The 26,935-nt window shown below is 39.4% G+C and overlaps 2 protein-coding genes and 1 non-coding gene across 3 annotated transcripts; 2 read left to right on the top strand and 1 right to left on the bottom strand.

Moving 5' to 3' along the window:
* Positions 1-3,826: 3,826 nt before the first annotated feature.
* LOC128205986 (uncharacterized) lies at positions 3,827-6,700 on the top strand. Its single transcript, XM_052908102.1, has 5 exons — positions 3,827-4,043; positions 4,529-4,682; positions 4,971-5,222; positions 5,502-5,724; positions 6,010-6,700. Exons 1-5 carry the CDS (start codon positions 3,827-3,829, stop codon positions 6,214-6,216), a joined length of 1,053 nt encoding a protein of 350 aa, XP_052764062.1. The 3' UTR covers positions 6,217-6,700.
* Positions 6,701-10,217: 3,517 nt separating this feature from the next.
* On the bottom strand, positions 10,218-26,678 carry LOC128205203 (tetratricopeptide repeat protein 38-like). The gene is made up of 14 exons (XM_052906698.1): positions 26,620-26,678; positions 25,910-26,068; positions 23,780-23,857; positions 21,694-21,775; positions 21,328-21,502; positions 20,935-21,108; positions 20,100-20,175; positions 19,541-19,660; positions 19,104-19,202; positions 13,296-13,377; positions 12,261-12,426; positions 11,168-11,324; positions 10,833-10,906; positions 10,218-10,589 (listed from the first exon to the last, which is right to left on the bottom strand). The coding sequence occupies exons 2-14, from the start codon at positions 25,934-25,936 to the stop codon at positions 10,499-10,501; spliced, it is 1,401 nt and encodes a 466-aa protein (XP_052762658.1). The 5' UTR covers positions 25,937-26,068; positions 26,620-26,678; the 3' UTR covers positions 10,218-10,498.
* Positions 14,966-15,037, top strand: Trnaa-cgc (transfer RNA alanine (anticodon CGC)). The gene has a single exon. It is a non-coding gene; the product is annotated as a tRNA-Ala (tRNA).
* Positions 26,679-26,935: the final 257 nt, after the last annotated feature.

Here is a 26,935-nt window from a genome sequence, read left to right on the forward strand (position 1 = left end):
ATCACATTTCAGCCTTTAGTCTAGAACATTCTAATGTTCCATGCTCAGCTCTTATCTAGATGTTCAAGTCTTAGTCCTAGCCTGTAAGTTGGTATATATTGTGCTCTCATTCCTCCTTGCTGTTTCACATCTAACTCCGAGCCGCCATCTTTACAATGAGTTCCTGTCTGTATTGTTCGAACGACCGCAGTTTTACTGATGTAGATCAGATATTATGTGTTTAGACTGAACCAAATAAAAGATTCAGCGTTACCTGAAAGGTATGAACAATATGCTTTAAATGTGGAAATATGTATAAACTAATTGTGATGTGCCTATTTTATTGTTTTATATCACATCAAAATAGGAACATTCATGAAATTTATAATCACCACAAACGGGCCGCTAACTACAGAGATGTTTTATTCGCCGTCAGTCCAGATTATAATTTATAAGTAAAACTATCTGATTTTTGAAGAAATGTATGTATGATTCTGTATTGATCTGCATATTTAAAAGTAATCGAACTTATAATGGCAGACTTTCTCTTAAATTATCACATAGACTATCTTTCAACACCTCATTAAATATGATTGCTAAAAATTTAGTTATTTAGGTGTGCGTTATATAATGCAAAATTTATTGATATAACTTAAATAAAAACTAAACACTATACATTCTGACTTCACGAATAGAAAATGCTTATATAACTATTAATTTGTAAACCGCACTCTACTTTCAAACATAAACTAAAATGACCGTGTACTTTATCATCCTAAAATGTCCGTGTACTTTATCAATTTGGTTTTAGTTCATTTTTACCATTGAAATAACTAGAAGTTTTACAATACACGCTGAAAACTATAAAATGCATAAAATTTGCTTAAAATAAGATTTGTGTATGAATTATTTACGGCTAACATGAAGTAAAGCGATAGATTTGTCAAAAGCCGTGTACTTTGCCTTAGATTTCAACTCTGAGAAATCAGTTGGTCAAGATTTTCAGGAAAACTTTAGGATATTAGAGAAAGTTCTTTATTACCGTGGATAGAGCTCTTAAATGCGGGGTTTATGGTCTTTATTTCACAAAAATTCTCCAAATATTAAGAAAGTTATCTTTAAAAACCTTACCTGAATCGAGACTTGTTGACATTTGTCGCCGTGCACTTTACCAAATAAGTCACGTGGGTTCTCCACCGTGATTATATAGTACATAACAGGTTAAGGCTTCAATCTATATAAGTATGCGCGCACTTTCTCTGCAGCCATATCGGATCCACAGAACTGGCGGCGGTGGCGCTCAACTCGTGGCTTGAAGGCGCCGACCGCGAAAGCATTAATCGTCGAGAGCTACAGGCCTCTATTACTGTGGCTTCAGGCAACTACGGTAATCGATCAGTATTACTCCTGTTTCGTACTGTACATAAGTAAAAAGTCTAATCATGTTAAAGTCCAATAGGGTATAAGATAACAAAAAAAATAGCCCGATTAACTATTTCCTGGCATTTCGGTATAAGTATGATGTATGACTAAACTTCTTCAAAGCATTGAAGCTGTTGAAGCATACAGTGCCGTAAAGCTTTTTGGTACAAACTACATGTATGCGGCTGTAAACGTTTTCTAAAACACACGCCTTTGTTCTATAGTTTACCCTCACTCGAAGCCCACAGGTGGCACCGGTTAATGGTCGACCATGGACTGACCACCGAGAGTGCTCCTTTCCTGCCGCTCGAGCGCCCTAGCGTCCGCCGCTGCATTATCCGCGAGATGTTCTTTCTTCATTACATGGACCGGAAATTAGATGACGTTGGGGATGTCATGCGCAACCGAGTGTTCTATTCTGTTGCCAAAAAAGGATGTGCGAACATCAGTGAAACTGTTAGACGTTTTTCAAAAGCTACTAAGTAACCCCCTACCGCTGTTGACAATGATCTGAAATTTGTAGCATTTTATTTTGTATTGTTCAATACCATTATATATTAACCTTTTATTAACGATTTAAAAAGCTATCCTTATTCATTTCACCCGAGACATAATATATGCTCTAAAGAATAATCGTTACTTTTCATGTGTTTTCATTGTATCAATTACGATAGAAAGCCAACCACATTAATTCAAAGACAATTAAAACGAACAATTTCCATTCGAGTCTCTTTCCGACATAAGAAGTTTCACAAATATATACTTTATTACTTAGTTCGATTGTTTCATTATTTTGTAAAAATACAAATTATACTTTCATCAAGCTATGACACAAATGACGTGCATAATCGAATTATGATCCGCATTCGACAGACCAAATAAGTTCCATGGATGAAGGTTTAATTTTTCTTCAGCTATTCCACGATCAAGTCACTTGAAAATTTATATTTTCACAACTTTTGTTTAATATGGCATCCATATTGTTTTCCTGTGTCATACAAGTTAAATGAACGTTGCATTAATACTTTTAACATTGTGCAAGTCAAAAACGTTTTTTGCACTATTTTTCGTTGCCAAAGCAACAACCCAACTTGTCTAATAAAAATAAAATGAAATACAAATTCTTTTAAAAGCCCTTCCTTGACATACCAAGTTTCACGAATGGAACTTAAATACATACAGAGTTATGCAAAAATCCAGTCAAATGTAGTATTTGCAATATTCTTGTTGCCGTAACAACCACATGTTTGTCTAACAAAAGAGACGACGCTCACAACCTCCTAATTGCACTCTGTCTACATACCATACCAAGTTTAATAACCATAGATTGCATACATCTTGAGATATTTTTGGATCCATTTTTTCCAGGAATTACGACCGGACGGACGGAGGGAGGGTAAACTTAGGCTATATTCTCGTCAGGTGAAACTGGTTATGAAGCGAAATCACAATCATGCATTTACGATTATTTATGCGTTTCTGTTGAACTGCCTTTATCACAAAATAAACGTCATCCTGAACGGCCATTGTTGATATTATAGTCCATGCATTCACATATAATTCTAAATTGTGTTAAGTAGATCTCGACATGCTCTTTTAATAATGAACACAGGCCAACGTAGATGTTCTTTTCGCCGCATAATTAGTTTTCAAAAATGAGATTGTCCGACATTGAGAGAGCGGGAATGATTTAGAAGATGAATACCATTGTGTGTGATGTATACAAAACCTTAAGGATATATTGTCTCCCTTTTTATTACAGAAATAGACCGTCCAAGTATGTACAACATTACTCAACTACTCAATGTAGAACATAAACAGCTCCTCAATACAAGGTTTGCACTGTTCATCATTACAACATCCATACTTAGAGGCAGCATTATCATTAACATAGAAGGATAGACATGTTTTTTTTTGTAACGGATTTTCTCCATTACCAACGTTAGGTATTTCATATTTATGCAGTCACAAGTGACTTATTTCTATGAATTGTAAGTGTAGTTTATCAATATTGATGTAAGCTGTATATACTTAATTCTAAATGCAATTTATGTGTTATGCAATGTTCATAATAAATTGTTTTTGGGGAAACAAATGAACGTTTTTGTGTTCGCATGTTGAGAAGATAAGGTTTAGGAAACGGTTAAAACATATAGACTTTCATTTTACTGTAAGTCGAAGAAACATGGATGTGGTATTCAGTCAATAGCAACTGAAACTCATTCCGAGCGTATTTTACAACCTTAGTACATCGTTGTATAATGAACATTGTTTATGTGGTACATGTTTAATTCGGGGTTATGGTTGAAAGATTTTACTCTTGAAAGCCAGTGTTATAGTGGGAATAGGAAAATAATATCGTAATTAAGTGCAGAAGCTTAATTGATAGTATTTTGGTGAAACATACACCACATACATAATAAAAATGGCTGACGTGATAGGAAAGAAAGTCGCGGTTATCCTTGGTGTAGTGCTGTCACTTGGAGTTATAGTGTTGACAGTGGTCCTGTGTGGGGCATTCTTCTTCTTTCGACCCTCCTCAGGACAGACAGGGAACCAACAGCTCACACAGGGTTCCAAAAATGACAGTCATATACAAAACACGACTTCCGGACCAATTGCCGTAGATACAACACAATCAGGTATAAAAAGGGTTGTTCTTAAACTTGTACACATGCATTTATAAGCTCACACGTATATCAACACCTCTAATACCTGTTTATTTAAAGAAGTATATGTAGAGCTGGTTTTAGTATAGAGCTAACTGCATGTAGCGTTTACGGCATTCTGTTTATATATAACTGAGCATATGAAGCCACGAGCGGCTTAAGAGGGGTGCGCACACGGCGCGCGCCCCCTCTAGAATCGTCCAAGTTCATTTTTTTATTTCAATACGGGAGAAAAAAATACGCTAAAAATGCATCAATTCCGACTACAATTTTTTATATTTTCTTAAGGAGATCACCTCAAAGCCACATTCAAAAAGTTTATGCTGTATGTGCGTAAGCCAAAAGGTTGCGCCCCTAAGCTACGCCCCCTCTTACGTTAATTGCCGGAACCGCCCCTGGAAGCTGCAAATATGTGAAGACACACAACACAACAACTCATACGTTGCAATGCATTCTAGGTTACAGTGTGTCGTTTTTGCCCGGGAAAGTCGTCGGTCACGTGACTTTTCCACTTCTCACAGAAACTTCTGGTATATGCGCGAGTCGCCGGTACAAAGATGTTCTGTACACACATAACGATTCAGGGGGTTTGAACAGGATATTCGCTCTTAAGTACAGTTGTTTTAATATATTACCTGTTAACATAATACAAATTATGCCCCAGTCCCGATATGAGGCTATAGTAAGTTAATACTTTTATGTAAGGCAGTTTAAATTCGATTATATAACCCTCGTTTGTTCAACTTTCCAGAACGATTAGCAGTAGGGTAAAACGTTTTATTGTTCAAACAATTATCAAATCCTATATCAAAACAATAAGGTACTTTCCAGTGCCTGTGTGTTGGAAAGTAATAGCCAATTTAATATCACAACATATATATTATAACTGGTGTACTTTAGCGGTACTTCCGGCGATCATCTACTCACTATTTACATAGAGGGCGCCACGCATCAAGACTGGGAAGATATAGCGTACGGCCCCTGCGGTACCAGCAGCAGTGCAGGCGGCTACTGCATATTCGTTGCGGACACCGGAGGAAACGCAGGCGGTCTCGCCAACACCATTTTCCGTATTGCGGAGCCGCAGGTTGACTTTTCGCTGAATATCGGCAGTGAACTTAATGTGTCACTGGATTCAACTCTTAAATTCAGGTCTGACCATACGCATGTTTTGATTTTGGGAATGTTTTAATATATACGACGTACATGGTGCTTTTGAGATCTGTTTGTAAATGCTTTGATATTTCTAAAACCAGATATATGTGTTCTTTTTGCGAATATTGAATTGGACTACTAATTGTTCTTTACTGAATGTATGCTTATCCACCTTCGAAAATTTTTGTAGGGATCAAACCCCGAATGTTGTGCGAAAAGATGTTCATGTCCATATATTGAGAAAATATTTGATATGGTTTTATTTCCTCCTTTCAGCTGGGACCAGTATGATTGTGAAACTATCATGGTAGACGAACAGGGCGAAGTTTACGTCATTTCAAAGGTCATGTCCTGGAACCAGCCAAAACTCGCACACCTTCCTCGTCACGCCTGGGGAACCAATCAGCGCGTGAATGTGAGCATGGGCGTGTTCCTGCCCGAGTTGACGTCAAACAGAGATAATCCAACTGCCGGCGATATTTCTCCTGACGGAACTGAGGTACGGTCTCATTACAAGCAGTAATACAATCTTTAATAAGTCAATTGTAATTTACATTCGGATGTTAGTATTATACTTGATTTAAAAGGAGAATGTATTTACAGCCTTTTTTCTAATCAAACATATGTCATTATTGTCACAATGGCTGGATGACAGGAGCTAAACTAACAAACAAAAATCTCCACTCAGCCCAAGTTGCCTTTCGTACACACTCTAACACATACATGTATACCATTTCTATAACGCAAACGTTAATGCGATTGGACTAAATGCAATGTTCTTCAGGTTTTGTTGAAGACCTACCAGCAGGTCCTGTACTGGCACGTGCCTGATCGGGACTACTTCCGGCACATGGTAAGACGGCCTGCAGTGCTTCCCTACATCCGGGAGCGACAGGGGGAAGCCGTCTGTTGGGATGCTGCTAGCACCGGATATTACACGCTTGGGGAGGACGTTAACGCGACGCTGTACTATTATAGGCGTGTTGGATGACACGACACACATTCGCCGTTCCTCCTACGTTTAGTATTAAGTGTATATACTGTATGTCAAACTATTAAGTTTGATAGTTTTCTTACGTGAACTACGGTAGAATTCAGTATTGGTTACTCAGATGGGAGAAAACTTCTACAGTGTGTGTATACCACGTGATAAATTGCGTCATAAATGCTACGTCGGAATGCAATATTTTGCCCTATATGAAGACTTTAAACAAAGATAACTTTGCTATTTCTTCACCATTTTAAAATGAAACATATCGCAGTTTGTGCTGCTAACAGAGCCCCGCCTTCAGTCTTTTACCAGAATCGAAAGTTAGTTTCTGAAAACACTTTGAACAACCAAATCGCCGCCTGATGGAGCACATATATAACGTAATTTAGCATGTGGTATACGCACCAAGCTTAGTTTAAATGCAACAAAACAACATTCACCACTACAAGCTGTTAACAAGTTCACTCTTTAACAAAGGGTGATTTCAGTGGCCAGCACTTGCACGAGTATGAAGTATTCTTCAGTGCGCATTATTTGACAATACTTCAGTTATAAAAATCAACATATCTTCCTGCAACTAATGAAATATCATTATTAAACTTGTATATATACGAGAACCAATGGCTTGCTGTCAATCTCACCTTATTTAAAACGGCCATAACCATTTACATTATATTGTTGGCGGTACATTAGGAACATTGATAAAGTATTTCACATAAACACTTTCAGGAACAAGATTACACACACCATTTTTAAGGATAAACTGGGTACGTTATTATAAAGAAAACGAGTAATAATAAAAAATAGCTTTGATATTACGTGGTATACCATATAATTTACCAACATAATTTAAATAATTAATCATAATAGTCGAACTCCGTTTGCTATAAATCGCTTGGCTCGAGCTGGATGCAAAGGACCGATTTCTTTACACTGAAAATATGCTTGGGTCAAATTTTCCTAGGCTCGAGGTAGTTTCGCCTGTCCCTGGGAGTTCGAGCCTTCGACTGTATATTGTTTCAACAACATGACCGACATCCCTTAAATATCATCAGTGGCGGTAATTGAGCATTTACAGAAGGCAACACATTTATTCTTGCACACCGGATAGGCACTTTCTGCACCGCTTCCAGTCAATATGACCGTGCTGGAAAATTCCGAGTAGCACCCCTCATGCCTGGCCCTCTCTACTCTTTAAGTTCGTAACAAACTCAGGTAGCTTATTTCATTAAGCTAACGTTTTAATGAATCTTGATTTTACTAAATACAAATTAATCTATCGTGATTATCATAAAAATAAGTCCAAAAACTCTTAAGAATTTATATATTGCACAAATCAAACCAAAGCAAAAATAGTGAGTTTAGCTTTATTCCGTTATAAAAGACTTACAGAATATGTTTCGAGAAATTGGGGCCATATGTCAGAGTTACGCGCAAGAACGCTTCAATTCTTTCAAATAATACATTTTTGCATATCATTGTGTGATTTTCTTAATTAGATTAAAGTGCACTGACGCGCGCGGATATTGTCACGTTCATGTTTGTGACTTCACAAGTGTAGGAATTGACGTCATACGGTATAGACAGTACTAAAATAGTAATGACAAAAAAACAAAACAAAAAAAACGTGCGAAACAAAATGACGCCACATCGTCTTGTCGCGGGTCGGCACTGGTGGATATGACGTAGTTGACGTCAAAGGGCTTCTTTAGTAATCGTAACCGTTAGTGTTTGGTTAGCTGGATTTATTGGTATATATTGCATTTAAATTACATAACGTCAGTATCATAAGCAACATTTTTCACAATCATGTATGCCATACTTTGATGATATCGCAGTCGATGTTATGAGACATTGGCATCATTTCCTTTTTATGACGTCATTTCCTGTGGTGCATACGACGTGATGATGGCCAGTATGAATAAATCGTTGTTTGAATAAAAACACAATATTGGAGTTGAACTTCTGTTATAACTATTGAGATGTCCGAAAGCAGGACAAGTTATAACCATATCCTCCAGACAAAGAAATGTGTAGAAAAATGAACGAAGAGCAATTATTGTTATCATATATATATATCGTATATGTGACGTCGTCAGCGAAAATGAGTCCTGTTGAGGTAATCACGTTACCGAGATAAAGCGAGATTAAAAAAACAACACGTTTTCTGAGCTATTATCGTTTTGTCAATCAACTATTTTGACATTATTTTTTCAAAGTATTTACAAAATCGAAGTGTATACACTCTATAAAGGAACATCACACTGCTTCCAGTTGAATATTGTCGATAATATTCATGCTGCCTGACCTTAAATCATGATTAATCGCCCTTGATCTGAAGGCGTCGCTCTCCGCCATTTTGATGAAACCATGTCAAAATCCGTACCAAAGATATGACGGTTTTGCCGGTTTATCCACGCGGCATTAGCATGTTTTTCGGATTAATTACACGGAAAAAAATATTTGGAAGGTAATGTATGCAATTATCAATGTTGTCATCCTTTATTTAAATTGTCATTTGATGTGATTTGATTTAGAACCCTCTGAAGAGGATTTAAGACAGAGAAAGAAAACAGATGATTTCTTTGCTCAGACCTGCAAGTGTAAAAAACTTGACCATGCAGTCAAGTTGTGGATGGTAATGATATTTCTGACTTACGTATGTATTCAGGTGGTATACAGACAGATGAACTTGATCTTGTTATTAAATCAGCCATATTGTGCCACAGAAAAAATGGCCAACAAACTGACAGTAGTAAACATAAATGGCAGCCGAGGGTTGGGCCCAGTCAAAAGTTTTATGTAAAGGTAACACACCACCATTGTTATTCCCTATATAATTCAATGTAAAATTGTAATTTTTAGACAACATTTAAAGGCATTTCGAGCGAATGCAGGCTATGATAACCACATATATTCCTAAAGTACAAGCTTTAAATTACCTTTTAAGCCAATAAAAAAGGGGGGTCAAGTTATTCCTAAGAAAAATCACTCCACTTGAAAAACAAACTCTAAAAATTGCACCGTCCGCCATGACAGTTCTTCCAAAATGACCTTTCAACTATAGGGCAGCGGTTTATGCTTTAATCTCTACTCTCAATGATAAATCAAGCAAGAATAGATACTTAAGGTTTAAAAGTTTGAGGAATAATGATATTTTTGATTTACAGTGTATTGAGCATGTGAAAACATGTCTATCAATCATAAGAACATTTTTTTATTATTGAGAATTTTCCACACAACGGAAGTACATATGACTTAATGGTGTCGTCATTCCTAAAGGGAGTTAATGTTTGCCGTGAAGTATTCTGTTTTGCATACAACATCGGAAAGGAGAAACTAAAACGAATTGGTCGGTCTCCTGACAATGATGCATTGATTACTAGGACTCATGGTAATACCAAAAGACTACCTCATAATGCTATCACATTTGAGGAAAGAGAAAACATAAGAAAGTTCCTCATCTGCTATGCATCTGACAATGCAATGCCCCTTCATGGAAGACTTCCAAACCACCGCAATAGTAAAGAGTTGTTGTTGCCATCTGATAATTCACAAGCAAACATTTATGTGGAATATGAAAAAATGGTGCAAGAAGTATTAGTCTTTGTACTTTTACCAGAGTATGGCAGGAGTTGTGCCCACATATTGTCTTAGCGAAACCAAAAACAGACTTGTGTTTTAGATGCCAAACCTTTATATTTAAGTACAATAATTAGCGAACAAAATAATTACTTTGTTTATCTTGATTACTACACATCGTGACGTCAGTAAGCAACGCCACACCTGTAGTTCGGTGAAATGTTCACTATAACTTAGCTTTTTAGTCAATTTTTACATAAAATAATATAAGAATACGCAAGAAAAAAATAATTATTAGTTGCCAGTTAGGATAAAGAAAATCCAAAAGTCGTGCACGTAGCGTAACCGTTAATTTGGCAAACCTCGGTGCCGGCTCTCACACCTGCTCGCGAGTCGGATTTTTCGATTCGGACCAGAAACACATGACATATATTTTAATGTGTAATGGTAACATGTTTATACTTTAAATTACTACTAAGTTCTTCATTGTCCCTGATGAGCAGATCGCTGGTCGCGTTGTTTGTAGTTCGTAGTTTGTAAAATGAAGTTTGTTGTGTGAAGTTTTGAATATTTGTTAGATAAGACGTCACAAATGTATGACCATGACAACAATTCAATCATAGCCATCATGGTAACTGTATAGACACAAGCCCGATACGTCGCTAGGGGCAACCTGTTGCCACGGCGAATGGCGCCAACCTCAGTCAGCGTGGATAGCCAACGCTCTCTGCATCAGCCGGTCCGTCATCGGCGAGCAAGGTTTTACCGACTTCCGCTCCATCAACAGGAACCTGCGGACATTGAGTTTAGGTTGTTGTTATGGCAACAATAATCTTTAATGGATATGTTTACTAAAACGGAGCTTTCAGAAAAAAAAAAAACTTTGAGAGAATCGAAAAAAAAACGACAGTGAAAATTTTAACGTTGTCCGGCCTGGTTTTGATCTTTTCGCATATAGTCATTTAAAACATGTAATTTAGTTTACCTAAGTTTCATACGCAATATAAATTGTGAGAATGTTTGAATTATGTTACTTGGCAAGGCGATGGTGTTCTGGTTTGTTTGATTTCAATGCCGCGTTGATCAAGAACAGACTGTACAGATCCCGCTGCAAGATAAAGGCAAGCATGAACTATACGTCGGGAAGATCAGGTCAACATTCTATACCGTAAAACAAAAAGTTAAAAAAGTGATAAGGAAACATTTTATTAGGAATAAACTTTTAAAATACATTCAGTTGCCTACGATATGTTAAATTGTTTCAACATTTTTAAGTTTTATACTTGAATCAGACTGATTGTTTCTGTAAAAGAATCTATTTCATCCACCTTTCGCCATTTACTTCTGAAATACTGAAGAATTCACCCACCTGCGCATGACTGCCGCCAATCTTCCATATCAGGTATCTAACCGGGTACATGAGCTCTACCGCCTGGGCGCAGTCTCCGGCCCTGTACGCCACAAACGCCCTACAGATGACAAGCCCGATCTCCTTGGTAATGTTCGACTGGTCGCCCGTGCTGCTACTGGGGAATGTATGAAATGGTGTGAACAGGTTGTGATACTTTTTCTATTCAGTATGCTTGGATCATATAGTCGTTCCTTTCGACGAAGGAGCACGTTTGATGTTTAAAACCGCCATACAAAAAACTCTTCAACTGGAACTTGTAACGTAAAGGAATGGAATCGACAACATGAACATTAATGGCGTATTGCAATTTCATACAAGAGGGCCATGATGACCATAAATCGCTCACCTGATTGAAAGTGTTAAACCTACGTTGATTTTTATCAGACAAATAATGGTTAATGGTAATGCAATTTTGGATTAATATCAAATTAATGTCAAATTTCTATCTTCTCATACATTCTTCTGAAAAATCAAACAAACTATCAATGGTCTACGCCTAACGGTTGCAGACAAGAATATTTTCAAAGATTTCCTTATATAAATACACTTACGCTTACGGAAGAAACTTATTATCCCCAGGGCGGGGCAAGTTTTGACTCCAGGGGCAAAATTTGGACAAACTTGTTAGACGACCACGAGACAATGTAACACACCGAATATTCAAACTCTAGGCCTCATAGTTTTTGTCAAGAAGAGTTCTTAAGTTTTTCCCTTTGGTTGCCATAGCAACCATAAATTTGCATGGTATTCATTCCTTCAACAACTTTGAAAGGGCACCAGCCAAGGAACATCCTTGTTAAGTTTCATTTAAACTGTCCTAGCGATTGAGGAGAAGAGTATGTTTATAAGCATTTGCTGACGCCGGAAACCGGACAATGGACGCCGGACACTGGACAATGGACGCCGGAAACCGGACAATGGACACCGGGCACACTGGTTCACCGTGAGCTATTCGTGCTCAAATGAGCTAATAAGTTAAACGTATGATGCCACTCAGTATTAATTATAATAAAACACGCATACAAATATTTCTACTTTAGGCAATGCTTACGCTACCCAATCCTGTATTGACGTCATCATCTGTTCCACCGCTGCTTGATTGTTGGCTCCTAGACAGGCCAGGAGTATGTGGTTGTCGTTAAACGTGAGCACGTGATCGTCCATGTGGGGGCGGATCACCTCGTAACAGTCCTCCCATCGTCCTTCAACCTGAGCGCCTGATTACAAAAGAATTCCCTTGTTTGTTATAGAAGCTAATGCCAACGGCATCATTTCATCTATCCTATATAATTTCATTATTCACTGATAATTCCTTAAATCGTTGGTAAACATAATTCTTACATAGAAATGATTGCAAACCATATTTAGCGGGCTATCCACTCTAATAGCGGCTCAGTGCTACGAAATTTGTTCGTGAGGCGGCGGGTCGTTGGTTCAATCCCCGACCGCGTTATACATTTTGAAGACGATCATAAACTAGACCAAATTACTCAGTAATGGCTTAAACCCAGGAAAGTTGTCTTGCATGTATCGGTTCGGTTCAACTCCGAGCTGAAGAAACAAGAGGCCTAATGCAAGAGCAAGGGTAATTCACCCGGACTCTCTAATGTGTCACACTATCACCATAATGCATATTCATAAACAACCAAAGGACCCCATTGTAATTAAATACAGTGCGCTTTCGTGTGCTAAGGTTAAAATGATAGGCATACATACACACAGTAATGCGCCAGTCAATTGTAGCCACGCTCCCCAAGGTCCGGGGGTATACCGGGTAAATGGGCCATGTGTTTTCCTTTCATGTGGCCCCGCAGTGCCGGGTGAATGCGGTGGTTTTCTCTTTGCGCCAAATATAGCGGGGAAGGGCCTTATCTAGGGTCCCTGGGCTGCGGGGGCATTTGGCGGGGATTTAACAAGTAGTTCGTCCCCGCATGGAGGGTTTTTTACCCGGGCTTGGCTGGACCGAAAGTCAAAGTCCCCGCTATTCCCCGGACCTGGGGAAGGGGGGGGGGCGTGGTTACAATTGACTGGTGTATTACTTAAATCAAACATCCAATTGATAGAACTTCACCATGGCGACCCCTACCTTCCATTTCGAGGCGCATGAGCAGCGAGCAAGCGTCCACGAAGTCCAGAGGAGCACCAGACGTTTGGGCGGATTTGTATACCTGAAATGCAGTTATGTAAAGTTTGACTTCTAGTACATTTTAAAACAATGGCAATACGCCTCGATCACATGAGCTGCACGTCGCCTTGTTGCGTATAATATATGCATATGCAAGTTTCAAAACATTAATATAAAACTGTGACCTTTAAATTGAGTATTCAAAAATAAAACGTGTTCTTTACACCGCATCGATAAGCAAGCCAGGTGACCACCGTTTCATCACTTCAGTATATCTAAAGGATAGGATGGGGGCACAGAATAAACTGAACTCTATACCTGGTAGTTTGACCTTGCTCTTACACTACGGCTAAATACGGCTCCTGCACGTCGCTATGACGAGTTCTTATTTCCTTGTAGAAGTTATAGATGTTCAATCCCTTGACCACGTATAGCGAACATGACCCAAGGCAGGTGATGTTGTAACAAATATGTATGAGTAGAGAATTTGGCAACATTCATCAGAATACTTCCATAGGTGTAGGAGACGTAGAGCGGTCATGAAAATGCCAAACGGTGAGATCCGAACCGGCTGACTTGATTAACAGAACATGTAAGCAAAGTTTCATACATATCCTTGTTGATATAGAGTGTTTACGAAATTGATACGGACGGACTCCGAAATGGATTATACCCCCCAAAACTTTATAGAACACGAGCTGTCATAGACACGCGATAGATGCCCTCCGAGTTGGCCTTGATGGAGAGAAAGCCATGGTACAACATGAAAGGAATTTGAATAGATGGTTACAGCTGAGACACGAATTATAACCGGTACTAAGAAATCCTCATCAGTATTGCACACCATTGACCATGACCTTTTAGATAAGAGCACCAATTGAGCGACACCCCTTTCCATGTTACTCTTTAAATGAGTAAAATGATGAAGGCCCATTTATAATAAAATATTATGGCTGAGACTCCAATTATTGCGATAAAATCTACATTGAACAACACTGACCCCCAACTTAAAAATTGACCTTTGGGTTTATTCTAAACCTAATGACGCTATATTAACAAGGTCACTGCGTCCTTGACCTTCGACCTTTTGACCTTGTGTTTTAGGGATAATCTGCAGGTCATAACCAGCCTCCCTACCAAATATGACAATAATCAAACATTCGCTTTATAGTAATCGGACAAGGTTTTGTGTTAAAGTCACTGTGACCATTGACCTGCTGACCGCAAAATCAACTGCTTCTGCAGGTCACGTCCAACCTTCGAAAACGTTTGAGAACCACAGGCCCACACTTACAGTATAACATATCGATCGGGCAAGCATTTTTGGGTAAAGATCACCCCGACCGTGACCTCTAACCTACTGACATCAATCAATAGGGTTCATTTGATGGTCATGACAAAGCTCTCTATCAAGTTTGAGGACCTTAGGCCCAAGCGTACAAGGTTTGCTCTACCGACTAACTGACATGTGCAGAGCAATATCCCCCACGCTCCCTCGAAGGGAGGTATACTTATCGAATGAAATGAAATATATCTATATAGTATAGTTTCAGTTATACCACAAACGAAGAATGTTATCTGTTTTCTGATTATCTTGGGACTTTATTATAGCATACTCCACCAGTTTTATCGGGGATGTAGCTCAGTGGTAGAGCGCTCGCTTCGCATGTGAGAGGCCCCGGGTTCAATCCCCGGCATCTCCACTGATTTTGTTTTCTAAATTAATATTTTACATTTTTTAATTTTATAGCCATTTACATTTTTTTTAACTAGACAACTTTTATAAGGTTTACACATTTGATGAAATGCATAGTCTGCATAACCCGTTCACGTACAGTTGATGAATGATTCGGGATATTAAGATTTATTTTCGGTGTGTTAATTTAGAAACCGATAAGACCGTGATGAATGTGTGTTTCTGAGATGAACAGTTACGTGTGTGTCAGGACATTACCTAATTGGATGAACAGTTACGAGTGTGTGTCAGGACATTACCTAATTGGATGAACTGTTACGAGTGTGTGTCAGGGCATTATCTACTTGGATGAACAGTTACGAGTGTGTGTCAGGACATTACCTACGAGTGTGTGTCAGGACATTACCTAATTGGATGAACAGTTACACGAGTGTGTGTCAGGATATTACCTACGAGTGTGTGTCAGGACATTACCTACGAGTGTGTGTCAGGACATTACCTACGAGTGTGTGTCAGGACATTACCTAATTGGATGAACAGTTACGAGTGTGTGTCAGGACATTACCTAATTGGACGAACAGTTACGAGTGTGTGTCAGGACATTACCTAATTGGATGAACAGTTACGAGTGTGTGTCAGGGCATTACCTAATTGGATGAACAGTAACGAGTGTGTGTCAGGACATTACCTAATTGGATGAACAGTTACGAGTGTGTGTCAGGACATTACCTACATGGATGAACAGTTACGAGTGTGTGTCAGGACATTACCTACATGGATGAACAGTTACGAGTGTGTGTCAGGACATTACCTACATGGACGAACAGTTACGAGTGTGTGTCAGGGCATTACCTACATGGATGAACAGTTACGAGTGTGTGTCAGGACATTACCTAATTGGACGAACAGTTACGAGTGTGTGTCAGGACATTACCTAATTGGATGAACAGTTACGAGTGTGTGTCAGGGCATTACCTACATGGATGAACAGTTACGAGTGTGTGTCAGGACATTACCTACATGGATGCACAGTTACGAGTGTGTGTCAGGACATTACCTACGAGTGTGTGTCAGGACATTACCTAATTGGATGAACAGTTACGAGTGTGTGTCAGGGCATTACCTACATGGATGAACAGTTACGAGTGTGTGTCAGGACATTACCTACTTGGATGAACAGTTACGAGTGTGTGTCAGGACATTACCTAATTGGATGAACAGTTACGAGTGTGTGTCAGGACATTACCTACATGGATGAACAGTTACGAGTGTGTGTCAGGACATTACCTACTTGGATGAACAGTTACGAGTGTGTGTCAGGGCATTACCTACATTGATGAACAGTTACGAGTGTGTGTCAGGACATTACCAACATGGATGAACAGTTACGAGTGTGTGTCAGGGCATTACCTACATGGATGAACAGTTACGAGTGTGTGTCAGGACATTACCTACTTGGATGAACAGTTACGAGTGTGTGTCAGGACATTACCTACATGGATGAACAGTTACGAGTGTGTGTCAGGACATTACCTACATGGATGAACAGTTACGAGTGTGTGTCAGGACATTACCTACTTGGATGAACAGTTACGAGTGTGTGTCAGGGCATTACCTACATGGATGAACAGTAACGAGTGTGTGTCAGGACATTACCTACATGGATGAACAGTTACGAGTGTGTGTCAGGGCATTACCTACATGGATGAACAGTTACGAGTGTGTGTCAGGGCATTACCTACATGGATGAACAGTTACGAGTGTGTGTCAGGACATTACCTAATTGGACGAACAGTTACGAGTGTGTGTCAGGGCATTACCTACATGGATGAACAGTTACGAGTGTGTGTCAGGACATTTCCTAATTGGACGAACAGTTACGAGTGTGTGTCAGGACATTACCTAATTGGATGAACAGTTACGAGTGTGTGTCAGGGCATTACCTACATGGATGAACAGTTACGAGTGTGTGTCAGGACATTACCTACATGGACGAACAGTTACGAGTGTGTGTCAGGACATTACCTACGAGTGTGTGTCAGGACATTACCTAATTGGATACACAGTTACGAGTGTGTGTCAGGGCATTACCTACGAGTGTGTGTCAGGACATTACCTACGAGTGTGTGTCAGGACATTACCTAATTGGACGAACAGTTACGAGTGTGTGTCAGGACATTACCTAATTGGATGAACAGTTACGAGTGTGTGTCAGGGCATTACCTACATGGATGAACAGTTACGAGTGTGTGTCAGGACATTACCTACATGGACGAACAGTTACGAGTGTGTGTCAGGACATTACATTACCTAATTGGATGAACAGTTACGAGTGTGTGTCAGGGCATTACCTACGAGTGTGTGTCAGGACATTACCTACGAGTGTGTGTCAGGGCATTACCTACGAGTGTGTGTCAGGACATTACCTACGAGTATGTGTCAGGACATTACCTAATTGGATGAACAGTTACGAGTGTGTGTCAGGGCATTACCTACATGGATGAACAGTTACGAGTGTGTGTCAGGACATTACCTACATGGACGAACAGTTACGAGTGTGTGTCAGGGCATTACCTACATGGATGAACAGTTACGAGTGTGTGTCAGGACATTACCTACGAGTGTGTGTCAGGACATTACCTAATTGGATGAACAGTTACGAGTGTGTGTCAGGACATTACCTACGAATGTGTGTCAGGGCATTACCTACATGGATGAACAGTTACGAGTGTGTGTCAGGACATTACCTACATGGACGAACAGTTACGAGTGTGTGTCAGGACATTACCTACGAGTGTGTGTCAGGACATTACCTACATTGATGAACAGTTACGAGTGTGTGTCAGGACATTACCTACATGGATGAACAGTTACGAGTGTGTGTCAGGGCATTACCTACATGGACGAACAGTTACGAGTGTGTGTCAGGACATTACCTACATGGACGAACAGTTACGAGTGTGTGTCAGGACATTACCTACATGGATGAACAGTTACGAGTGTGTGTCAGGACATTACCTACATGGATGAACAGTTACGAGTGTGTGTCAGGGCATTACCTTCATGGATGAACAGTTACGAGTGTGTGTCAGGACATTACCTAATTGGACGAACAGTTACGAGTGTGTGTCAGGGCATTACCTAATTGGATGAACAGTTACGAGTGTGTGTCAGGACATTACCTAATTGGACGAACAGTTACGAGTGTGTGTCAGGGCATTACCTAATTGGATGAACAGTTACGAGTGTGTGTCAGGACATTACCTAATTGGACGAACAGTTACGAGTGTGTGTCAGGACATTACCTAATTGGACGAACAGTTACGAGTGTGTGTCAGGACATTACCTACATGGATGAACAGTAACGAGTGTATTGCTGGACATTACCTACATGGATGAACAGTAACGAGTGTATTGCAGGACATTACCTACGTTGACAAACAATTGCGTTTTAAACGTCGTTTGGGTGTTTGTGACATTTGATTACAAGCATGATTGCAGAGTGAAGATGATATGTTTAGCTGATTACGTTCACACTGTAACACCTACGAGTGTTTGTTCGGGATATTACGTAAGCTACTGAGAAGCTACGAGAGTGAATTCGGGGATAAGTTAATAATTCATTGATCAGTTACCAAGATATTTCCGGGGGATAACATTAGCGGTTAATAAGCTTCGATATTGTGTGGTTTTCGGAAGATTACGATATCGACTGATAAGCTACGATGATGTATTCGGGAGATTACGTAAGCGACTGATAAGCTACGATAATGTGTTCGGGAGATTACGATATCGACTGATAAGCTGCGATAGTGTGTTCGGAAGATTACGATATCCACTGATAAGCTACGATGGCTTGTACGGGAGATTTTGTAAGCGACTGATAAGCTACGATGGCGTGTACGGGAGATTCTGTAAGCGACTGATAAGCTACGATGGCGTGTACGGGAGATTCTGTAAGCAACTGATAAGCTACTAAATTGTGTTCTGGTGATTACATCTAAGATATGTGTATTCGGGTTTTTACACACATGATTGAACATTTACGAGCGTGTGTTCGGGAAAATACGCACGTGATTGTCGTAGATGCCGAGTGCTCCCGAGAAGTCCCCTTTCTCTATCAGGATGAGAGCCCAGTGCCAGTAGTTGTGGCATGACAGCATCCCACAAGTCTGAAAAGATAGGAATCATAAACATCTTGTATATTTCAGTAAGGTACGAGTGGTCAACTAATCGGTTTGGAGACAATATTTAAAGGGCTTTAGTGGGGGTGTCATACGCCTACACATAATTATACAGAATTTTAAATTGTTGGTTATGCTGCTTTTAGACAGTGTTTCTAAAGAAGCCACAATCATATAATTCAGTTTTTTTGATATGATTTAAAACCATTCAATATCCTTACCACTGGCACTGAACACTGTGTTCTGCTTTACCAGGTATTTAAATACAGCGAAGTTATTAATTGGTTCATCTTTACAAACAAATATCAAGAAGAAATTGCACCCACCTGCCAGTCCTTCTCTGTGCCGGACATGAATTTCATCCCTTCGTCCTGTCGGCCCATCATCTCCAAAACGTGCGCCATGCTGTGGGTCGACCATGCGTCCCGAGGGTTAAGCTCCAGTCCCTTAACAAATAAGGTTGAAATCATTCAACACGAAGATAAAAACCAAGTTGAAGGGCGACAATAGCAAGATCAAGTTGTGGGGTGACGAGGACATGCCCATGTTGTGGGGCGACGTGGGCAAGACCATGTTGAGGGACGAAGAAGGCAAAAACAAGTTGTGGGGCGACGTGGGCAAGACCAAGTTGTGGGGCGACGTGGGCAAGACCAAGTTGTGTGGAAACTAGGGCAAGACCAAGTTGTGGGGCGACGAGGGCAAGACCAAGTTGTTGGTCGCCAAAGTCAATGCAATATTGGTGAGGTGTAGGTTAGAAAGGCAAATATAACAAAAACAACTATAGTCAAGGCAGAGAACATGGTATGATTACAACAAGACTGACACATGGGAGTTTGAGGAAAAATAGAAATCTTAAACGTATATAGTTAAGATTGGATTACTTACCTTACTTGCGATTTTTTCAGCTTGCTCATAGAGATTGGTTTCTTCCAAACCAAATGAATACATTCCATGTAGGTATCTGTAAAGAGTGGTATTCATTCGTTAAAGTCAATATGTACTTTTACCATGTACGATCAGCACGACTTAAATAATGTGTAAAATGCAAATTGCCAATAATTAAATTGCATCTTTTAGATTTTGGACGAAGAATACATATTTAGAACGATTTCCTAGACAAATCGATATGTTGTTTATTACGTTTTAGCAATTGTTTAAATAAACACCATACTTAAACTACTTTGCGAACATAAAGCGTCGACGGAATAATATCAATACTGTGGACTGTCTTATTTTCACTGAGAAAACAGACGACCATTTGACGTCTTGGTGAATCCAAAAAAAAAGACGTCATAACTTACCCATAGAGAGGCTTGTCTTCCTTCCATTGGGGAAACCATGGGCCTAACGAGTCTCTCATTGGACGGGAGAATCCAAGTTAGAAGTAGGTATCGCGCAGTGACGTCATGGTGAATTCTATAACAATGACGTCATGACTTACCCATAGAGAGGCTTGTCTTCCTTCCATTGGGGAAGCACTCGGCCAAGCGAGTCTCTCACTGGACGGGAGAATCTAAGGTAGAAGTAGGTTTCGCACAGTGACGTCATGGTGAATTATATAACAATGACGTCATAACTTACCCATACAGAGGCTTGTCTTCCTTCCATTGGGAAAACACCCGGCCTAGCAAGTCTCTCATTGGATGGGAGAATCCAAGGTAAAAGTAGGTGTCGCGCTATGACGTCAAGGTGAATTCTAAAATATGACGTCATAACTTACCCATAGAGAGGCTTGTCTTCCTTCCATTGGGGAAACACTCGGCCTAGCGAGTCCCTCATTGGACGGGAGAATCCAAGGTAGAAGTAGGTATCATGGGCGAACTTGAGGGCGAGTATGTCATAGGGGTTGTCCATTAGAATGTTCTCCCACTCGTCACACGCCAGGGCCATATTCCTGCGTGTATGCATGCATGTTCGGTAATGTAACTCGTTTGAAAGTAATTGAGCAGTCCATAAAGTCACTTTTGCTGACGTTTGAATGGGATAATTTAATTTCAGTTTACGTCTCAATTTAGCTACGCACATGTTCGACAGCAAATGCTAAATTTATACGACCATTCACGGAAACGAAATCATAAATAGGACCTATAAATACAAATGATAGTTGACATACCCTTCGGACCAAAGTTTTACGGCGTTCACGTGCTTTTTCTCCCGATTGGAAAGCCCCTGCTGACTGGTTCCCATCTTCACCATTGTGGCGATATCGGTAGCGAGGTCCGCGTTAAGCCTCACATTGGTTCCCGTCCCCAGGAGGTCAAGGCCGTTTTTGATCACGTGACCCATCACTAGGGAGAAAGGGTTATGTAATGCTACAACGAGCAATGGTTCGCAATCTGATTAAATTGCCATAATGTTAAGAACATCGCAAGCATTGAGACTAAATAAAAGAGTATGTGTATTGTTTGAAGGTCATGTTCTTTTATTGCCTTAGAAAAACAGTGTGTGTGCGTTCAAATATAGATTCTTAGTTTCTTACCAAAGTCTGGATCCGCCTTGAGCGTATTTTCCAGTGATTTCTCGATCCCTCCCACACTCATGTCATCGTACCAGCCCACATACTGAAAGTAAACATTTGTCTAAATATTGGCCATAGTTAGATCAGATGTTGACCTAGTTCATAAGGTCAACGGTCAAGGTCTTTTTGACCTTGACTAAACTAGGCAGTATAAGATCCACTCAGTTTATACATGACGGTGAGTGGAGAACAATCACTCGATGAAGTGGTGTATGCGAACAAAACTCTAGAATGCTTGATAGTGCATCTATAACTTTTGGATTAAGAGCAGTGTCGCCATTTCAACTTGATTTGACTCTGATCTTCTCCAGTACCCACCGGGTTGTCCACAACAGTGTTCAAACGGAGAAGAAGGAAATGTGATTTTGTTATTAAAGCGTTATAGCGATATTTGATACCGTGATACACTATTTTAAGACACATTGTAACCATTATGCACGTAGTTTAAACAGTCAAACGACCTTTCGCGTGTTTAGTAGGGTGATCAGTATATATACAGTTTCATGTTATGGTGAAGATACGGAAGATTAGATTACATATTTAGCATGTAAAATATCGCTTTATAAAATAGCACCCAAATGCACCCATGTGCCGTATATGCCGTAGGAAATAACGACAAATGTTTAATGTTTACAATTATTGCCTTACTTATTTACGCTATTGCATACTAGCATGCTTGCGCTCTGTTCAACACGGCATTTCATACTTTTTGGCCTTTAAGATGTACCATACGTATTATATCACAATATAGAATATATAAATTCACAGAAAAAAAGTTTAAATGGAGGCTGGGTTCTGCCATTTCGTTTTGTCGTAAGTTGCTGTGACAATACGCCAAATGGCAGCGAGAATTACGCCAAATGGCGAGAATAAAAAGCCTTTTGGCAAGTACGATTTATGGTGGGGCGAAAATTCGCAATCTGGAGGGTGGAATACGAATTAATTTAAAACATCAAATCCGCCCATCCACATGGCTTCTTGTCGTATTTTCGCCCCGTCACATTGTGCACCGCCACTGGACAGGACCAAACGATTGACTCGCATCCATTAGTAAAGTCCCAACTTAACAGAAATGATCACGAATTACCAAAACATGTACTATAAAGATAAAGTCCTGAAACAATTATAAAATATATTATTAAATTGGAATGCAGAGAAATGATTTGTGCGGGTAGACTTTTGCGTACCGGAAGGTGGCGATTCAAAAACACCCCAAATAACGGGGCGGAAGTACGACAATACGCCACGTGGCAGGACGAAAATACGACGGATTATCAGTTTGTATTTTCACGTAGCCACATAGCGAATACTCGCCCAGTAGTGTCGCATACAGTTCGCCACCGGATACAGGCCACAGGTGAACTATATGCTGGATACTTTAATGGCTATAGTGTCAAATTATGCTAAGTTCTATGCAAAAAGAGCGAGCACCTGTTACTTATCTTTCATTCAACTACTTAAGCAACTTTGATTTCAGTATGATTTCAGAAAGGTCAAAATGTCGTTGGGATCTTGAATTCGTGGATAAGCCAACCCATGAAATCCTCGAAAATTAATGTCCCACGAATATTTATGAAATCACAGTAATATACTGATACTATAACACAACCACTCTTTTTTCTGTTAAAACATCCGGATCTTGGTCAGCGATGGGGCAGATTAAAAACATTTAGAGCTTAGGGTGTTTTGCGGAACCGAGGTTTACCACCCACCTCAGTTAAACAAAGTATAGTAAAATTGTATTTTAAATTATTTTTTTTTACATAAGGGCACATTTCATCTTTGCCCGTGGAAAGATTTCCAGCATTGTCAAATATTTGGATCCACTTATCTGGGGTCGGAGAAAAATGGGGTCTTGAGCGATGTCATATTATATTTTCGCCCCCCTCAGTTTTGTATTTCACGGCACGGAGAAAATACGAAACTACGAAATGGCTACTATAAATCTGGTGCCCTGTTTGCAACCACGAGTCAGTTAGAACATAGTGTGTTCAATCGTAATCCTAATCATTAATCGTTTACATAAACCGTTTGAATATATTTATACCTGGGTAAGAGAGGCATCAAACATCTTGGCGGCTTCGTTGCTGGTGGTATTAACTGGGGTCCCATAGTCCTTCCATGCCTGCAATTGGCACAAAAACCTCAACAAAATTGTATTACGAGCTCAAGTAAACTGTCTTAAATGTATCTATAATATTTACCATTTGATTATATGACACATTGAATATTTTGAACACTACATCCTCGTTACCACTGAACGCTATATAACTTTTTATAAAATAATGTATTTCACTTGACAGGTAAATTTAGTATCCACAGTGATGTGATATTTTGTATAAAAATCGTATTTATTATTAACTATGTATATTGCGTATTAACGATACATTATGTACAACGATGTCGTGTCTATCACCACAGAGATTCAACCCTACAGGTCTGATGCCTGGTTACACTATAAAACAGTCGTATATTTTGAAAACAGTTCATCAGTTATCCTTACTGGTGCCAGAAGCAAAAGGCAACAGTGACACTTTCGGCCTAAATGGTAACAGGGGAGAAATTGTGGTTTGTGTGGGGGTACGAACTAGCAGCCCGGTTAGTTTAGCTAGTAAGCGCGCCGTGCTAGTATTCCGGTGGTCATTAGTTCGAGCCTCATACGGCACGTATTCTTCCTCCTAGATTTACTTTACTGATGTCAGAAGTAAGACAAGAGTGCCTGGATCGGCCTCAAATGTTAATTGGGGGCGTACTGTAGTGTGTGTAGGTAAGAACCAGCCACCCGGTTAGCTCGGCTGGTGAGAGCGCCTTACTCGAGTTCCGGCGGTTCAGGGTTCGAGTCCCATACCCGACACACGTTTTCTCCCAGGTTAAAATTATATATAATTGTCTACGTGTGATTAACAAGTTAGAAAGAAATGATTTCCCATTCATAATTGCCATGTGGTGTTAATAAGCACGGATGATCCGTCATCAAAATTTTAGTAAATTAAATGAAAAAGTTGTAAACGTAAATGATGATTTTAGTGAACTAGATTTGCAAAATGTTTCAAATACGTGCGCATACACAGTGACTTGGAGATAATGTGCTGAATTTTGACCTCTACAAAATTTAGTGACATTTTACCTAAAATAAACCTAAAATATATATATTTTTCTTCAGATTCATCAAAGGGGTCACTCATACCAACTATCTAGCATAAATAATTATGAATTACGGCACTTTTACAAAGTCAGAAAATCTCGATTTGTACTCTATTTAGACAAATCAACGCTCACATCGATTCAAATAATTGTAAAATTTTACAAGCAATTGTTTAAGGTGAAAGTTGGCTATATTATGTCAGTTCATCAAATGAGTTATCAAATTTGTTCACTTGTAAGAAGAACAGCGCGATATGATACACACTTGTACAACTAGATATCGCACGTATACCGGCATGTACATGTGTATTATGTACAATATGTTGTCTACACATAATTGCTAATAGCTTACGGGTGATCTGGCCCTTCATCTAATGGTATTTAAAAGACGTATGCTGTAAATCGGGATTACAACCGGATGGACCTAACCTGAGTATTCCCAAATCTTCAACCAGTCGTCCACGTCCAGGCGCGTAGCTGACTGTTCTCAAACACGCAGTTGCATAATGAAATTTTGGCAGGTCGAAGTTTTTGTTATACCAAAACCACCGAATTTGAAATAAATACCGAAGGGGTAGGGGGTGAAGGGCTTAATATGCTGTCCCTCAATTCACTTATTTTAATCTGCATAATCCTAGATTGGCCCTAGCTACGCGCCTGAAGTCAGTAAGCAGTCCATTTTCTTGTAACCTATAGATATAATTATTTTGATTCTGTTGCTGTGTATGTGTTTGCATGGTTTATCGGTTAACAAAGTGTTTCTCTGAGATTTCATCGGTTTCCCAAGTGTTACACTGAGACTTGAACATTGAAATGGTACTGGTTTTGTTATATTCTATAGGAGGTTATAGAATGGTATTCAGGGAATTTATTAATTTTTCACTGACGCCGCGATCTCCCTTAACTTCCTTTATGGATTAAACTGTGTTGATATTATCTGTATGGGCAAGCAGAAGTTTTTCATCAATATACATGTACATACGAGGTCAGAAAGTAGGTCATAAAAATACATGTTAACAAATGCAGCACTTACCTTGCAATCCCGCCAGTGAGTATGCATTCTCCTTAGATTTCTTTAACAACACTGATATGTCTAAAATGTCACCATGCGTAGTCTGTGCCTTTTGGATTTTTATTTCCGTGTATATCTTGAATACAAATCTGTCCTGTATTATCGTCTTTAGGCCATGCTCTATTGAATACATAATGTAGGACATACTTAAGCGGTTATAGTCACACTCAGATTAAGGTTTATTACGATTTTATTGACTTGAACAAAGGGTGCGTTTCTGGTTAAATAATAAAATAATAAATATGACTCCTATATGGACTCAAACAAATTGTGAAATGCGGCCGAGTGAGCGAGCAACAGAAGTTATATTTCACGAGTGGCTTAGCCATAAGAGTACTGTGTTGTGACCATGCTCGAAGACATTGTTCATAATTCCATCCACAAAATGATTATTAAGTATGCAACAGAAAAATACGTGCCTGATATACCGGTTGCCATAAATGAGCTCATCATTGAAAGTAGCACACCCGTAATTAGTCTAAAATTATAGACGTGTACGGGATTCTTCTAATCCCTAACGTCTAAACGTTTTGAAAAATATTGAAATTGTATTAAGGGAAGTATTTTATGGTTTAATTTGATCATAAAGGTTTATATTCATATTTTACCATGTAAGTGACAAGTTAATATGCACAAAACAAGCATTTAATGCATTAAAACACATTGTTTACCTTTCCAATAAAACGAAAGTTGACTGACACAGACAACATTTATGCCAAGCGGAACAACTCGACCCAATCATAATAACTCGGCCACCTCCGACAAGCTTCGAGATAGACCTCGAATACAATCTTACAACTCGGCCATGGCCGAAATGTTCCGATTGTTTAAAAATTGTGCCATGAAGCCTTGCAGGTGCCCTTCATGTATATATTGCTATGTTTTGACAGGAAGAAATGAAAAAAACACGTCAAACTCATAATTATTCATAGGATATGACATTTTTATGTATGGATCTGATATAAAATAACATAATCTAGTAATATT

Source organism: Mya arenaria, chromosome 10 (genome assembly GCF_026914265.1).
Source record: "Mya arenaria isolate MELC-2E11 chromosome 10, ASM2691426v1".
Taxonomy (NCBI): Eukaryota; Metazoa; Mollusca; class Bivalvia; order Myida; family Myidae; genus Mya; species Mya arenaria.